Source organism: Marmota marmota, unplaced genomic scaffold (assembly GCF_001458135.2).
Source record: "Marmota marmota marmota unplaced genomic scaffold, marMar, whole genome shotgun sequence".
Classification (NCBI taxonomy): Eukaryota; Metazoa; Chordata; class Mammalia; order Rodentia; family Sciuridae; genus Marmota; species Marmota marmota.
Window position 1 is genome coordinate 330,427 of NW_026000222.1, and position 16,723 is coordinate 347,149.

At 56.9% G+C, this 16,723-nt stretch overlaps 1 protein-coding gene across 6 annotated transcripts in view; it reads right to left on the reverse strand.

Annotated features, from left to right (window-relative positions):
• Positions 1 to 643: 643 nt before the first annotated feature.
• The window catches only part of Spire2 (spire type actin nucleation factor 2), a 47,052-nt gene continuing 30,972 nt past the window's right edge, over positions 644 to 16,723 (reverse strand). For 3 of the 6 annotated variants that reach the window (XM_015495928.2, XM_048792463.1, XM_048792461.1), the window contains 13 exons: positions 15,124 to 15,483; positions 12,800 to 12,880; positions 12,560 to 12,724; positions 11,683 to 11,769; positions 11,211 to 11,334; positions 10,536 to 10,705; positions 9,769 to 9,958; positions 8,733 to 8,848; positions 5,349 to 5,483; positions 5,159 to 5,226; positions 2,118 to 2,145; positions 1,420 to 1,535; positions 644 to 1,036 (listed from right to left, as the gene is read on the reverse strand). In XM_015495928.2, the coding sequence (XP_015351414.1) occupies positions 814 to 1,036; positions 1,420 to 1,535; positions 2,118 to 2,145; positions 5,159 to 5,226; positions 5,349 to 5,483; positions 8,733 to 8,848; positions 9,769 to 9,958; positions 10,536 to 10,705; positions 11,211 to 11,334; positions 11,683 to 11,769; positions 12,560 to 12,724; positions 12,800 to 12,880; positions 15,124 to 15,483 (1,863 nt within the window). In that variant the 3' untranslated portion in view covers positions 644 to 813. Of the gene's footprint in view, positions 1,037 to 1,419; positions 1,536 to 2,117; positions 2,146 to 5,158; positions 5,227 to 5,348; positions 5,484 to 8,732; positions 8,849 to 9,768; positions 9,959 to 10,535; positions 10,706 to 11,210; positions 11,335 to 11,682; positions 11,770 to 12,559; positions 12,725 to 12,799; positions 12,881 to 15,123; positions 15,484 to 16,271; positions 16,423 to 16,723 lie in introns of all 6 variants that reach the window. The other 3 variants (XM_048792462.1, XM_048792459.1, XM_048792460.1) reach the window with 2 other exon arrangements.

The following is a 16,723-nucleotide window of genomic DNA, read 5'->3' on the forward strand; positions in this document are numbered from 1 at the left end:
ACCTGGGGTGGAGGTGGGTGGGGAGTCTGGCTCTCAGGCGCCCCCCAGAGGCAAGGTGTTGAAGGTTTGGTTCCAGGCCCGTGATGCTATCAATAGATGGTAGGAACTTCAGGAAGTGGGACTTCGCTGGGGGACCTGTTAGGACTCGCTCTCCTCTCACTCTGCTCCCTGGCCACCAGGAGGTAAGCAGCTCTGCCCTGCCACATGCTGCGCACCATGCTGCTGCTTCACCACAGGCCAAGCAACCATGGACTGAAACCAGGACCCAGAATAAACTGTTCCTGCTTTTAAGTTGTCTGTCTCAGATATGTGTCACAGTTGTGGAAAGCTGGCTCCCACACCCCCTGGGGAGAGCAGAGACAGGCAGGGTGCTCTGCTCCACCTGGGAACCAAGGTGCCGTATCCCAGCCTGGACATCTTCCCAGGGAGGGGAAACTGCCAGTTCTCACTCTTGAGGTGGAGACAAGAACGGGAACAGAGGCCTGCAGCCCGACCATCTAGAGCCTCTGCCCTCCCTTCTCAGTGAGAAAACCTACCCCTTCCCCTCCCTGCTCCTCCAAGGAGTCCTGAAAGGAAACACCCCCCGCCAGGGTCTTGGAGGGAGCCTGGCCCCAAATGAACTACGAGGCCAGGAAACCATGTGTATAAATATATAGGCTGTGTGTTTATTATATAAAGGCATCTGTGTATGTATATGTCCATGCACAGCTCAGGAGCACGGTGGGCAGCCGGGCCCAGCACTGGGAGCAGAGCCTCAGCCTGGAGCAGGCCGGAGCCAGGGTCCCTTCCCGGAGGCCTGGCCACCTTGGGCCATCACTGGAAGTCAAGCGTCCTGTTGCCGGGGACGTAGAGGGACTGAGTCTGGCGGCTGCGGCGCGGCGTGGCGTTGAGAACATCCACACTTTTGCGGCTGGAGCGCACCACGTGGGCCACGAAGCTGGTGCAGTCACTGCAGACGTCCTTCAGGGTGCAGCCGTGGGCATAGATGTGGGGGAACTCCTCCTCCACACTTCGCCACTGAGGCCCCTGCAGGGATCTGGGGCGGGTGGGGACCCAGAGAGGACTGTCAGGCTGGGGAGCCAGCAGGGCTCACACATCCTGGGGGCCCCTGCAGTCCCCTAGGCTCTCCTGCTGCCTGCCCCTCCCCTTCACCACCACAAACCCACAGAGACTTGGGGAAGCCACATGCCTAGCAAAAAGCATCCCAGCAGGGCTCTGGACAGGAACTGGAGTTCTGGGTCCTGACCACCCCAGTTCAGTTTCCATCTCACCACTCTGCCTCCCCACCCCTCCAAAGCCATCTGAACTACACCTCCAGGGGGCGTCCTCACACAAGGTGAGGCCAACCCTGCTCCTGCTCCCAAGTCCCTGCAGAAGCCTGACCACCACAGACACCAGCACCCAGGCCAGGGAACACACTGGAAGACGTCTCGCCTTGGCGCCGTCGCGGTTTTGGCAGCGGGTGCCCTCTGAGGACTCTCAAAACCCAGTGTGTAGACAGGGATGTGTGCACACTTCTTAGAAGGCATCTTCATCTGCAACAGAGGGAGGCATGGCAGGCCCCACAGGCACTCTGGCTTCACACCCAACAGGACCTCCTTCCTGTCACACCCCAACAGTGTCTTCTGCTCAATGAGAGAGGACTTCTTAGGAGTGGGAACTGTACCCCTTTATACCAGGAAGGGTGCAATGTGAGCCCTGGACACAACCGGTGTTCAACACTGGGGGGAGGAAGCTGGCACTGTCGAGGGTGGATCGTGAGGAGGGTGTGAAAACAGGTGGGCAGAGGCCCTCCTCAGCAGGCTTGTTTCCAAGCTGAGGCCAACGGACACGATTCTGAGCGACACTGTCTGTTCACCTGGGTGCAGACTGCATGTCACCATGCCACAAATGCAACAACAGATCTGGGGGAAGGCACTCCCAGGAAGGAGGCTTCAAGAGGGGCGACCTCCTCACATGGAATGCTCACTGCTTCCTAAAAAGCCTAGCAGGCTTGGAAAGTGTGGGGCAGGGTCTGCCTGGAGGAAGTGATATGGCAAGGTGCCTGTGGGGCTGGAGCGCTGGTACACGCCCCATCCCAGCTGGGAGAGACCCTGCAGATCCTAGGAGGTCCTCACCTTCACGCTACAGGAAGTGCAGACGGCTCTGGAAGAGAACAGAGAGGCAGTGAAGAGGCCCAGGAAGGCACGACTGCCTCCAGGCCCCTGTGTCCCACCCCAGACCCTGCAACTACCCGTGCAGTCTGCCTGATGCCAGGTGGCTCTGGGCTTTCACGGTTCACTCCTGGCTCTTTCTCTCCTCCTCCTGGTCTCCCACCCAGGGCCCCTCAGCCCCTCAGTTTGCTCCTGGTGCATCTGGCTGTAGTCTTCATGCACCTTCCATACGGGGGTGTGCCAGACCCGCCTCACTGAGAAGCACCGTCTGAGCACAGGCCTCTCGCTGAGATGCTCCGTTTCCAGCATCATTGAACATGCTTCTGGTCCAGTGCCCAATGCTATACGGAAAGGTTTTCTCATAGAAGATTCAAACATCAGAGTTACAATTTACCCACCCACAGAGGTGATCTCTGTTACCAATACAGCCTTCATCCTCCAAACTATTCTAGACAAACAACAAAACCTACATGATATTTTACAAATGGAAGTGAGGTACTGTGTAAGCTATTCTATAAAGATACACCAACATCTCTTCTCCATAGTGAGAGAAATCATCCAGACTCATTTTTTAGAACAATGGGCTATGTCCTCTGGAATGAATGTCCTACATTGATTTTTCCATCAACAAACCCCTGGGTTGGGGCTGCAGACTTGGCTCAGTATTGGAGCATTTGCCTAGCATGTGCCAGCCCTTGGGTTCCATCCTCCCTAGCACCATATTAAAAAATAATAACAGGGGCTGGGATTGTAGCTCAGTGGTAGAGCACATGCCTAGCATGTGTGAGGCACTGAGTTTGATATATATAAATAAAGGTCCATCAACAACTAAAAAAATATTTAAAAAAAATAATAACAACAGCCAGACACAGTGATGTACAGCTATAATTCCAGCAACTCGGGAGGCTGAGGTAGGAGCATCACAAGTTTGAGGCCAGCCTCATCAGCTTAGTGAGTCTCTAAGCAACTTAGCAAGACTCTGTCTCAAAATAAAAAATAAAAAGGGCTGGGGATGCGGTTTAGAGGTAAAGGGCCCCTGGGTGCAATCCCTAGTACCAAAAACTCAACAATACATTATCATTAATTTTAAAAAAATGTTTTAGTTGTTGATAGATCTTCATTTTATTTCTTTTTTATATGTGGTACTGAGAATCGAACCCAGTGCCCCACACATGCCAGGCAAGTACGCTACCGCTGAGCCCCAGCCCCAGCCCCAGCCCAGTTGTCAATAATTTTGTTTTATTTTTTTATTTTTTGTTTGCCTGGCAATCTCTGATGGGATACCAAATCACTTTTTTTCTTGCGTATGTTTTGTTCCTTTTATTTATTTATTATTTATTTATGTTATGGCCCTGGTACTTGCGATCCTCCTGCCTCAGCCTCAGTTGCTGGGATCAGAGGTGTGCACCAAGGCACTCGGCTATTCCCATTCTTCAGCTGTGTTCTGGGAAACAATGAAGATATTTGGAAGCAGTCTGGTCCTTTCAGGTCTTTCCCTAATGACCTCTCAGGCCTGGAGAAATGCTGAACTCCAGTGACTTGCTCTACACCTGTGTGGTAAGACCCGCCTGCCTTTCCGCCCCATGCTCCAAAATCATGGCCCTCCAGCGGTAGCTAGTGGACACCGACATGACACTTGGCCCTGAGTGCCCATCACTTTCCTTTAAGTCTGCATGTGCCCCTGCCACGTGGTACTGGGAATTGAGCCTAGGAGGGCTCTACCATGGAGAGACATCTCTAGCCCTTTTCATTTTTATTTTTCATTGAGCCTTGCTAAGTCGCCCAGGCTGGCCTTGAACTTGCGATCCTCCTGCCTCAGCTTCCCCAGTCACTAGGATGACAGTATGTGCCACCCTGCCTGGCCGTTCCACTGAACCTTTAGGACACAGGGAAGCAGACATTTCTGTGAAGGGCAGGACAGTGAACATCTTAGATGTGGCTAAATGAGAAATGTAAGTGCGTGGCTGTGGGTGTGCTCCGACTAGCTTTACTCACAGAGCCAGCGGGGAGCAGATGGGCCCGGGGGCTGCTTGCCAGGGCCTGCCTTAGGATGGATTGTCCCTCGCTTCAGCCATCCCCTTCACCTCTCCTCCAGCGGCTCAAGGAGACTTCTCTGGGGGTTTCTATGCGGCTGTGCCCTGAGAACTCCGCGGCCAGTCCTCCCTCCAGGCTCAGCCTTGCCTCCTGCCCCGAGGAGGTCCTGGCTCAGACCCCAGACCTAGATGCTTCCTGAGTGTTGCCAGTACCCTGAAAACCACCGCTTCCCATTCCGCCATCTTGTTCCAGCTGGAAGGGGCCTGTGACCCCATCTGGGTTGAAAGTCAGAGCCTCTTGGCTATTTAAGTTTAAAGTGATTTAAATAGAACTCAAAATTCCATTCCTCAGCCTACTTTTCCCCAAGACTACCATCTTCTGGTCATTAGCCACAGGGCGGAGCACGGAGGGAGGAGGAGAGACCTCACATGTGGTCCTCCTGGCCTCGAGAAGCCAACGAGATGCTGCTTCACACCTCTGTGCAGATCTCCAGGAAGGCTGGCGTTGCGACACCATGGGCAGGGTGCTACTGAGAAGAAAGGCCCACAGAGTTCCTAGGCAAACAGGAGGGTCCAGGGCCGACCCACCTGCCCACAGAGCCACCACGAACAGGCAAGTCAAGGGCAGACTCCTGCCCAGAGGGCTCCTGTGTGTCTGCCTAAGAGCCCAGGCAGCTTCCCACAACACATGAAGGAAATCGATGCCCAAGAGACAAGTCCCTCTTTCCCCTGAAGCCCCTGCCTGCTCTGCCCAGGAAGCCCACTGTGGGAATCCAAGAGGGGAGGCTGAGTCCCACAGATCCACCCATAATAGATGCACAGGAAAAACACCTCCTCAGTTGCACTGCCCAATCCCAAGGACTCAACAGCCATGGCATGTGACAGAACATCCCACTATCGTGTGGGTTGCCCACCGCAGGCCCACTCCCCTTCCTCCTTGTTAATTTGTAGCCAGGTGCACTGAAGGCTCACCTCTTGCAGAAGAGACAGGTGGGCGGCCAGGAGAAGAGTGGGAACTTGGCTCGGCAGCAGCAGCAGATCTGTGAGGGAAGGCACGCTGGGGTTCAGCTGTGTTCACGGCCCACCAAGGTCCTGCCCACACTGGCCTGCCCCTGACCTCCCATCAGGAGAGATCCCGCCTTCAGCTGTCCCCAGGCCCTACCTTCCCCCTCTTCAGGCTGCTGAAGAGCTCCTTGTCCTGGGCAAACTTCTCCATCTCGGCCTTCACCAGCACACGACGCACACCCACCACCTCCTCCACCGTCAGGGCCAGGCTCTCCACGGGGTGGTGGAAGTCCTGCACAGAGGGTCCTGCTCACTCAGCCCAAGAGCTGGGCCCCCGCCAGCTGCATCCCTTCCCTGGGGCCAAGCACTCTCGTGGCTTTCTGAAGTCAGACAGCTCCCGCCTTCTCTGAGGAGGCTTTGCTGCAGCAAGACTCCCCTGCTGGCTCTCTAGCTCTCTGTCCCCACCCTTGGCTGCCCGTGCTCCCCAGCTCCCCAGCTGCCTGAAAACACACACCCTGGGCCGATCAAGACCACCAGAGGACTGGCTGTGGTGCCCGCCCATCATCCCAGAGACTCGGGAGGCTGAGGCAGGAGGATTGCAAGTTCAAAGCCAGCCTCAACCAGAGAGAGGCACTAAGCAACTCAGCCCTCTCTCTAAATAAAATACAAAATAGGGCTGAGGATGTGACTCAGTGGTCGAGTGCCCCTGAATTCCATCCCAGGTGCCCCCTCCCCCCAAAAGACTGCCAGAGTCCATTTCAAATCTTCCTCCCCTTGGAAGTCTCCAAACTGAGCTCTCTTTCCTCTCCACTGACCACGCAGTAGGTGCCCTGTCCATCCAGCATGGCACGGAGTAAGCCTGGTGCTACCTCCCAGTGCTCAGCCCGGAACTCGTTGTGGACCTCACTGAACTTCACTCCTCTGTACATGGGGTGGATTTCAGCTCCTTTGAGGTAACATATATAAAGCCCATAGCCTGGTGCTGGGCACACAGAGCTCAAAATGCCAGCGGTGTTCCCAGGGCCCAGCCTGTGAGTGCCAGAGACAGAGCTGGGAGGGCGTCAGGTCTGGGTCTTCAGCAGGCCGTCCGTATGGGGCCTCGTGGCAGGGGAGAGGATCTGGACCCTGCTTTCTTGTCCACCTGGCCTAGAGCCTCTGGCTTTGGGTCCAGCTCTGTGCCATTGCCGTGGCCAGGAGTTCTGCTGTCAGGCCAACCGTGGTGGCCTGCAGGCAGGGGGGGCACCGTGTGCCACAGCTAGCCTGGCAGCCACCAGCTCTGATGTCGATAGTCAGACTTTTCAGAAGCACTTCCAGAATGTCAAAGCTGAATTTTAAAACATGTCTCTGATTCCTGGACCAAGAAGTGGTTCTCAATTCTTCTCCCCTTGGGAACAGGCTGGATTTGGTGACTCACGTGCAATGAATGGTGGAAGCGTGTCTGAGACCTGATGGTCAAATACACTGCAGCTTGCACCTGGCTCTCTCTTGGTCCACTTGCTTGGGGGACGCAGCCACCACGTGGTGAGGATGTTCATGGCCCCCAAGGCTCTGAGTGGCACACCCCTAGGGTGAGAGAAGCTGCCTGGGCAGCAGCTCCTGCAGCCCCCAGACAGCCTTCAATGACACTGCAGCCCCTGCTGACAACCCAACTACCAGCTTGGAAGACACAGCCAGGGCCCTGCTGGGCTGCTTCAGGATCTAACATTCAGAAGCTTTAAGGAATAACAAATATTGATTTTTTTTTTCTTATTTTTTTTTTTGGAGGGGGGCATGTACTAGGGATTGAACCCAGGAATGCTCTACCACTGAACTACATCCTAGCCCTTTTTTTAATTTTAATTTTTATTTTTTGGTGGGGATACCAGGGATGGAATTCAGGGGCACGGGACCACTGAGCCACATCCGCAGCCCTATTTTGTATTTTATTTAGAGACAGGGTCTCACTGAGTTGCTTAGTGCCTCACCATTGCTGAAGATGGCTTTGAGCTCACGATCCTCCTGTCTCAGCCTCCCTAGTTGCTGGGATTACAGGTGTGCACTACTGTGCCTTTTTTTATTAAAAAAAAATATATGTATATGTATGTGGCATGGAAACCAGATATGCTTAACCACTGAGTCACATCCCCAGCTCTTTTTATGTTTTACTTTGAGACAGGTCTGGCTAAGATGCTTATGGCCTCACTAAATGGCTGAGGCTGGCTGGCCTTGAATTTGTGACCCTCTTGTCTCAGCCTTCTGACTTGATGGGATTACAGGTGTGTGCACCTCATCTAGGCTGGCCTTGAACTGCGCTCCTCCTGCCTCACCTGGGATTACAGGAGTAGCCCTCACACCTGACAATAAATGTTAACTTTTTTATACCTTCATTCTGCTTATTTGTTTTTATGTGGTGCTGAGGATTGAACCTAGGGCCTCACATGTGCTAGGCAAGCGCTCTACCGCTGAGCCACAACCCAGCCCATAATTTTTTTTAAAATATTTATTTTTTAGTTGTAGGCACACAAACAATCTTTATTTCATTTTTCTGTGGTACTGAGGATCGAACCCAGTGCCTTATGTGTGCTAGACAAGTACTCTACCACTGAGCCACCACCCCAGCCCCTAAATGTTAATTTTTAAAAAGCCAAATGGGGATAACTGTTTGGGGAGTAGGGTACTAGAGACCGAACCCAGGGCCTTGCACATGCTAAGTCACGCCTACCCGTTTATTGATTGATTTGTTTATTTTAAAAAACTTTGGTACCAGGAATTGAACCCAACGCTCTTAGCCTCCCTAGTTGAGGGAATCACAACCCCAGCCCTTTTTACTTTTTATTTTGAGACAGGGTCTCACTAAGTTGCTAAGACGGGCTTTGACTTGCAATCCTCCTGCCTGAGCCTCCCATGGCTGGGGTTACGGGCGTGTGCAGCTAGAGAAGGAATGTTAACTAACCCCGAAGGGGCCAGGATCACCTTCCAGTTAAAATCAACAGCACTGCCTTCCTGTCACACAGAACACTTTTCAAAGCATTTCCACACCCATTCTCAGAGGGGGGGGTCTTGCTGCCAACCACACCTAGCACCCCTCCACCTGCCTGAGTGCCTCTGAAGCTCTGTTCATTCCTGTCACCTCGCTTGACAGAATCATATGTTGACAGGTCTGGGGGGCGGGGCCTCAGGACAGGGGTAGGCAGAATCTCTGCAGCCCCCTGCATCAGACCTGGGCTCTGCTGATAGACCGAGAACCATGGAAATCTTGGCCAGGTTAGGGTCTCCTCTCTACCACAACGTCTCTCAGCATAGGTGTTACCCAGAAGGGCTCACAGGGCTCACAGCTGCCTCAACTCACACTCGACCCTTGGGGTCACAGTGCCAATGTGCCCAGCAGGGGGGGCAGCAGAGACCAATCTCCCAGACAGCACCAGCAGTCCAACCCCAGGCTTCAGGGACAAGGCCAGACCCAGCCAGACCCCAGGAATGGAGCCTGGGTCTCCCTAGCACCAGCTGGTGTTCAGACATCATAAAGATTCACCCAAGAGGTCCCCAAAGGACCATCACTCACCAACCACAGGTGCCTGGCATCTGGTGCAGAAGCCTCAAGTCCATCTGCTGAGCTCAGGCTGCTGAGCTGGGGGGAGCTGGGATCTGGCTGGGACTGGACACTCACAGGACAGGAACCTGAAAGAACACAGGCCTGTGAGGGTCACCTGGCGGAGTGCTGGTTGGAGGGCTGAGGATGAAGGGGTGGTAGGTGCCTCTGTGGGCTAGGATGATCAAGTTGAGCCAAGTAGACAGCATGTCACCCAGGTGGGGACCTGTACCAGGGTCCATGCTCTTCAGAGGCCACCTGGGACCCTGAAGGGTCCTTCTACTGAGCCCCATGACAGGCCAACATTAAGCACCCACGGTGCAGCAGGCAGTCTGAGCACTGACAGGCACACACAAGGAGGGTCCCCGGCCCACAAGTATGCTGCAGGCTCCAGGGCAGGAGGAAAAGGGACAGCTGCCCCAGGGAGAGACCTGGGCAGCACACGGTGTAGAAAGGCCTGGCCCAGCCTCCGACCCGGAAAGGGAATCATCAGGACCCAGGGGTTGTCCCGAGAGTGGCCAGAAGGCCGCAGGGCTGCTCAGGGGACTGTGCAGGCAACAAAGAGGCCTGGCCATCCCTGGGGGCTGACAACCTGCTACCGGACAGCTATCAGAAGAACTAACCCTGCATGGCCAGCAAGCACCATCCGATGCTCTGTGTACTCCAGCGGGAAAGGAACCGTGGAACGACCCACATGCCTGCGAGGGACTCCTGCTCCTGTCCACAGAGAGGACGGGGAGCTGGCTAGTGTCTGGCCAGGCAGCTTCCCTGTGTGGGTCAGCCGCCCTGAGATACAGTGAGGCTGGAGAATCGAGTTCTTGAGGAAATGTTTTATAGTAAATGAAAATGTCCTCAAGTGAGAAAGGGGGTGTCAGTGGGAGACTGAAGGTCTCATCGCAAGCAGCAGCTCCTGTACCCTCGGGAGCTGCCTGCTCGGGAGGGCACGGGACTGAGCTGCCCTGGGCAGATCTGAGGGGAAGGTCAGGCAGCAGGTGGGAGCAGCACTTGCCCTGGTCTCGGGTGCTGGGTTTCCAGGTGTGCACGCTGCCTGCTCGGGGCCGGGGTGGCTCCGTCCCTCCTGGGGGCTGTGTGGCTGGCTGCAGGCCAGAGGCCATTTCACTCCGGAGCTGGGCCAGGTCATGCTCCGAAAAAGAGCGGTCCCGTTTCAGTGCCACCTCCCCACAGGGAGACTCTTCTTCCTGCAGACACGTCAGATAGAGCCCTGCCCTGGCCACGATGCTCCCAGTGCCCTGCCCATCCCTGACCGAGGCACCGGACCCAGGGGTGCTACTAGGTCCACAGACACCCTAGACTGTCCTCTGCCCACTGCGGGGCTTCCCGTCTACTGGAAGGTTCATAGCAAGTGCCTTAAAAACCCAACCCTCCCCTGAGGTCTTTGGAAAGTCCCGGAGAGATGTACAGGGGAAAGCTGAGCCCACCAAGAGGACCACCACAGGAGTCATCTCCTGTCTCTTGGGAAGGGGAGGGCTGTGATCAGAGGGCAGCCAGAGTGACAGCTTTTCTTATCAACCAGGGACCCATTAGCCTTCTGGCCCCAGATGATGGGTCACATCGATTCTCAGCCTTTTTCTGCTGTGGGAAGAAGTGGTCCAAGGCCACTGTCCCAGCATCCCAAAGATACTTCTGAGCTGCCAAGACGGGATAAGGGTCCTAAGCCCCCCTGCCACCACTGGCCAGTAGCCCTGGCAGTGGATGCCCCACCCAGCTGAGCACTGTGGCCCCCTCTGGTCCTCAGGAGTCTCTGTGGGCTCTGACCTCAGATGTGGTCATCTCCTCCATCTCAGCCAAGGTGGGTGCCTTGAGCAGGACTCGGGGACGCGAGCGCTGCACACTGCTCCCAGCATCGGGAACGCACAGGTTGATGCAGGAAGTGGACTTGACATCCCCAGAACAGGCACTGAGGATACAGGGCAGAGAGCCGAACCCTGGGAGGTAGGAGGCCAGGCAGTGGGACGTGAGTGGGGAGGAGGCGCACAGGACACGTGCGGCCAGCCCTGGAGACAGGGTTTGGGAGCCTGAGGGCGGGTCAGCCACTAACAAACTGGACACCCAACTTGAGGGGCAGTGCAGGCTAGCCTCTCAGAGACAGAGTACAAGGACTGCAGATTGTCTCCACTCTTACCGGGAAGATCAGGTCTCGGACATCTGAATAAATGCCTGAGTTTCCCAGACCCCAAAACTTCAGTTTTATTTTGTTTTCTGCCTAATCGTTGAAATTCAGCATAGCCAAAAGTACAAAGTCAGGCCAAAACCCAGAGTCCAGTCCGGGCGCCTGAACTTCACAAGGCCATACTACAAATGGGACGTCCTCTGCCCCGGAGCTCGTGGAGCCGACACCGACTCCTGATGTGTGGCGTGACCAGGGGAAGTGGGGGACTTCATCCAGGGCCACGTGGGGTCTCTTCTCCCATCACCCCTCCCCTTGCTCACCACGGGTGCCCAAGCACTGGTCCCCCACAGGGCGCAGCCTCCGCTCCTGCTTGATTTCTTCCAGGATCTTCTCATGCAGGGTCCTCTGCTTCTGTGGCAACGGGCGCAGCCTTCTCTCGGAGACCTGCAGAGAGGATGAAGCACGAGGTAGGAGGGACTTAGACAGTGACGGGGACGCTCAGGAGTGGGGAGATACTCAAGGTTCACAGAAGACATGGCGCTAACTCTTGGCTCTCCAGGAAGGAGTGCTACCCCAAAAGAGCTCTGCCTGCAACAGGCATGGGGCGAGGTGACCAGCACAATCCTTCTAGAAGGACGCAGGCCCGGGGCCCATGCCCAACCTTCCAGCCAGGAGACAGGGAGCAGAGCCCACCCCATGGTTCAGCAGAGGTCTGCTCAGGTCCCCCTTGCAGGTGAGACACAGGACAGCACCAGGTTCTGGAACGCCCTGCAGGAGGCACAGCATTGGCACCTGCTTCAGCGGAGGCCGGGAGCGGATGAAGTCCAGGATAAGCTCATGTGCATCCTTCTTCACTCGTGGAGGGATGTCCCCATCGACCTGCCGCAAAGAAGCCCAAGCTCAGACCAGGGCTAACCTGAGTTCGTAGGGGTTGTCTGCTGGTGACTGGGAGGGCTCACTCAGCCCCTGACCACAGCCTGGCCTTCATTTCTGACCTGCCTCTGATGGCATCGGCTCCCTGGGACCAAGCTGTCTCTAGGACAGATACACAGCAGGTAGTCAGCTACAACCTCCAGTACTCACACTCTAAGCCCAGCCATTTGATCTCTCTGTACCTGCGATTCTTCTAGAAAGGAGCTAGTACCCACCTCAAAGGGTTGTCACAGGAATGAATGAACTTGTTCATTTAAAATTCTAAGAGTAGCTGGGTGCTGTGGTACACGCCTGTAATTCCAACAGCTAGGGAGGCTGAAGCCGGAGGATCACAAGTTCAAAGCCAGCCTTGCAACTTAGTGAGGCCCTAAGCAACTTAGCGGAACTCTCAAAATAAATAAATGAATGAATGAATGAATAAATAAATAAATGGTGCTGGGGATGTGGCTCAGCAGTAAAATTAATAATAATCATAAAATTCCAAGAGTGGCATCAGCCCATGCAAGGGCTGCTGGGTGCTCCTTAAGTGGAATAGCCCTGCAGCCTCAGTTCCAGGCTTCCCGGGCGATCCCCGTATTCCCCATCTTCTTTGTCACACTGTGTCCCCAACACAACATTGAGCTGTGGGGCTCGAGGGCCACACCTGCCTGATTCAGGATCTGGGTGCGGTAAGGGCTCAGTGCTCAGCCTAAGGTGCAGGGCCTCCAGCAGGGGCGGGCAGGAGCTCGGCGCTCACCATGACCTTGCGCAGCTGGTAGTTCCTGGCGCGGATGTCCTGCATCAGCATCTCGAAGGGGGTGAGCTGGAACTCGGTGGGCAGGGGGTTGAACTCTTGCTCCTGCACCTTCTTGAGTTTCACCCCATGGCGCAGCTCCCGCATGAGCTGGACCCACAGCCGGGCCTGCCCCAGAGACAGACAGGGCCCTCAGCCTGTGCAGCCTCCCGGCCCAGCCCTGGGGCGACTCTCCTGTCTTACCCAGTCTGTGTGTCCCAGGTTGTCCAGCTCCGCCAGCGGCTTCTCCACCCGAGGCTCAACCTCCCCCAGCTTCTGCAGCATCTGAGACCACACATCTGGTTAGTCCAGAGAAGGTGGGAGGTGGCAGCCATGGCAGCCGGGCTTCCTCACCACACGGCCACTGCTCACCAGCTGAAAGGGGACCTGTGGAGTCCTGACCCCGGCTGCGGGGCTCAGGAAGATGTCTGGGAGAACCATGCTCTCCACCTCGGAACCATACAGGTACCTGTCCGTCAGCTCTAGGGGGCTCCTCCTGGGCAGGGGCTGGTGAGAACCTAGTACCCATGTGGCACCTCCTCCCGTCTTACCCACATACCCCAGGGAGGTGTGGCAGGGGTGGGAGCCCCCATCTGTGAGGGGCTCCCCACTTTTGCCCAGACCTCAGTGCACACAACACCTCCTCAGGGGCACCTTGGCCAGCGATGGCCCACGCATTCTCCTGAGACATTCACAGCTGCTTCTCCACCACGATCCCCACAGGAGGCCACATGGAACCCAGCGCCTCAGAACCTGCAGCTGGACCTCCCGCCACGTGGCACAGGTAGGTCCTCCAACTGTTTGAGCAGGTGGTGGTGGGTGCAGGCCAGTGTGGTTGCCAGCAGGTCCCGGGAGGGTCATTCCCAAACCAGGAAGAATGCCAACATCATGGTGAGGGCCAGAAAACATCATGGCCTCAGGGACTGTTGGTGACTGTCGTGTGCTGAGAATTTGGGGAAGGCTGCTGGAGTACCTGCCTCGGTTGCCTGCATCCCAGTGGCAGCCTGAGTGCTCTGACTACCCTGTCCTGGAGCAGCATCTGCCCTTCAGCCCACAGCCACTCTTGACCCAGGCAGAACCGGTCACCCTGGCTGCACCCCAAACTACTTGCCAGATGGCTCTGAGACACTCGAGGAAGTACTGCCAGCTCAGAGAAGCACCAGGCACGCCATTCTAATAGCAGTCCCCATGTGGGACCTGGCCAGCCCCAGTGGCAAAGGGCAAGAGGGTGGCTCTCCCATCCTGAGCAGGCTGCTTCTCTCCAAAATGCCCGCCGAGACTAGCACAGCTGCACCCCACCGAGGGACCTGGTCTCTGTGCCCCCTACCACCAGTTCCCTGAACTTCAGGCCCATGGCTCGACATACAGAGCTGTGTGTTCCTGCTAAAACAGGAGCCTTGCTGTCTGGGTGAGAAACTGAGCAACAAGACACAGACTAAGTTCACAGAAGGATGAAAGCATCAGGACCACCAACTGTCTGTGGAGTTCATGGGAGGAAACCCCTAAGATGTCAAGGAAGCGCTGGAGAGAAGGTGGGATGACCACAGGTACTGGGCACGGCTGGCAACCTCCCCATCTCGGCATGTGAGAGCCGCAGGGGAGGCTGGCAGCTCAAGCCTTTTCTTAGGACCCATGGGTCAGTGAAGCTACCAAGAACCCCTCTGTATTAGAAGGAAAGAGCACCCAAAAAGGTGAGGGTGGAGTCAGGGACCATACCAGTTAACTCCCAAATACCTTCAATCACCTAAGCAAAGGAGTGCAGCCAATCTCTCTCTGACCTCTGCAGGGACCCCTCTCTCCTCCGTGGAAAGCTGATGGGCCTAGGGTCCCTGCACTTAGGAGACTGCCAAACAAACCCATCAGCTCCCTCTGAACAGCAGCAACTCCTCCAGGAGGGGCTGAGAGCTGGGAGAGCAGACTGCACACCATCCCTGAGGTCCAGGGGGAATCAGGACACCCCAGAGAAGGGTGGCTTGGGAGCCCAGGGAGACCAGCCCTGCCCTATACTGGCTCTGCAGCTCCCGGCAGGGATCCAGCCTCCCAGAATCTGCATCTGCCCACCTGCAAAATGGGCCCAACCTTAGAGGGGTACCTGGAGATCAAGGCCAGGCACAGCACACACCCACAGGTACCCCCACGGAACTGCCCACCCACCCCACTTGAAGGATCTGTGTGGTTCTGAGTGGTGGGAAGGGGCTGCCATCGGCATTGTCTTCAGAAGAACCTGGGACCTGGGGAGCAGGTGGGGGCAGCAAGCAGGACTCCCCCACAGAATCATGGCAGCTGGCTTGAGGCACCAGGAACGAGGCTCGGGCAGAGGCTAGGAGCCAGTTGCTGCCTCCCTAGGCCTTGGTTCCCTTCTCCGAAAACCTGGCCAGAATGTATGAGGCTTCAGCACACAGCCCAGAGCAGCTGGGGCATTCCCGCCCGAGGGGCAAGGTACCCACTAGTCACCCACCAGATCCCCTTCGGGTCTGGCCATCCGCGGGCCCCACCTTCAGCACTGTGTTCCCCAGCTCACCGCTCACCTCCTTGGCCTCCCGGACCCTGGCTAGGAAGGCCTGTAGCTCCAGCGTCTCCACAAAGAGTGCGCGACACACAGCCTGGTAGTGGGCCTGCGCGCCCCGAGGGTCGGTCAGGCGCGCAGCGCACAGCCGCATGGCCTGGGAGAAGGTGCGCAGGGCCCGGGGGCCACCGTCTGCAACCTCCTCCTCCTCCTCTGGACCCCCGTAGCCCTCGTCCGCTGCCCCACAGCCGCTGTCCTCGCAGTCGCTGTTGGCCATGAGGTCGATGAGCCGCTCCAGCTGTGGGCTGAGCTCGCGCTCCTCGCTCTCGTCCAGGCCCCAGTCCAGCGCGCGGTAGATGGCAAAGCCCAGCGACTGCACCATCTGCAGGACAAAGAGGGGTTGGCGGCAGGTGGCAGGGAACAGTGCAGGGCGCCCCAGAGCTGGACAGGCTGCCAGCCCCTTCACAGGCAGGGAGAGGCTCGGGAGACGGACAGTGGCCAGGCCCAGTGACAGGCCAGGAGGGAGGAGCCAACGGCCACTAAGGGGAGACACCAGGTACGAGACGGTGAGGGGCACGACTGAAGGGACTGCCTGCGGCGCACCACTTTGCAGAACAGCTTGGCCTCTCGTGATCCAACAGACCAGTGCTCAGCCGCTCTCTCCAGGTGCTGAACTGACAGGCCCAGAGCGCGGCCCCTGGAACGCTCTCCAGCTGAGAGTGGGACCGCCTGGGGACACTCACAGGGAATGCTACCACACAGCAAAGAGGAACTGACACGCAGTCCCCCCACACGCTGATCCCAGGGACAGAATCGGCAGACACACGTCCCTTCACAGGAGCGCGGGGAGGTGAGCCTGATCAGATGCACAGGGTCGGGGGCTCCCCACAGGCGTCCTCACTGGGGTGCCACTGAGAGGTGTGGACTTCCAGAGGTCCCACTGCAAGGTCTTCTGCTGCAGTGTGCCCTCGGAGGGAGAGTGGAGCCAGCCTTCCCTCCTCTGCCCTGTGCTCCCACCACGAAGTCCTGAGCCACACCGGCCCAAAGCCGCAGGGCCAACTGCCCCGGTCAGAAACTCGGACCCTGGGAGCCAAGGAGAACCTTTCCAGGTACTTGAGTCTCAGAGGCGGAAAGCTGGCTGACCCCAAGCCAGACATGATGAAGTCTGACCTGAAAAGCGATCGCACTGGAGTGGGTGGTGGGTGAAACAAGGGGATCACCAGGCAGGTGGGTGGGACCCAGTGCCGTGGCGCTCGGTGAACCAGGGACCCGTGCTGTTCTGCCTGCTCTGGATGTGCTTGAGGGTCTCCGTGTTCTTCGCCTGTTGGTTTGTGGCACTGGGTCTGAACCTCGGGCCTCCAGCATGCTAGGCCAGCCCTCCACCTCAGCTACACCCCTGCCCACAGGAAGTGTTTGCCGTTTGTTTGTTTTTTAAGCACATTTTTAAAATTCGAGAGGTCTCGTGGTGGAGGCCTCTGGACCCAGCGCCTCTCGCTCGGCTGGCGTGGCAGGGAGCCCTGTTTCACAGTCTGCCTTTAGGGGCCTGGGGACCAGAGGTCCTGTGGAGGGCAGCGGGTCCTGACCCCGCTGCACTGGGACTGCCCTGGCCTGCATCAGGTCCT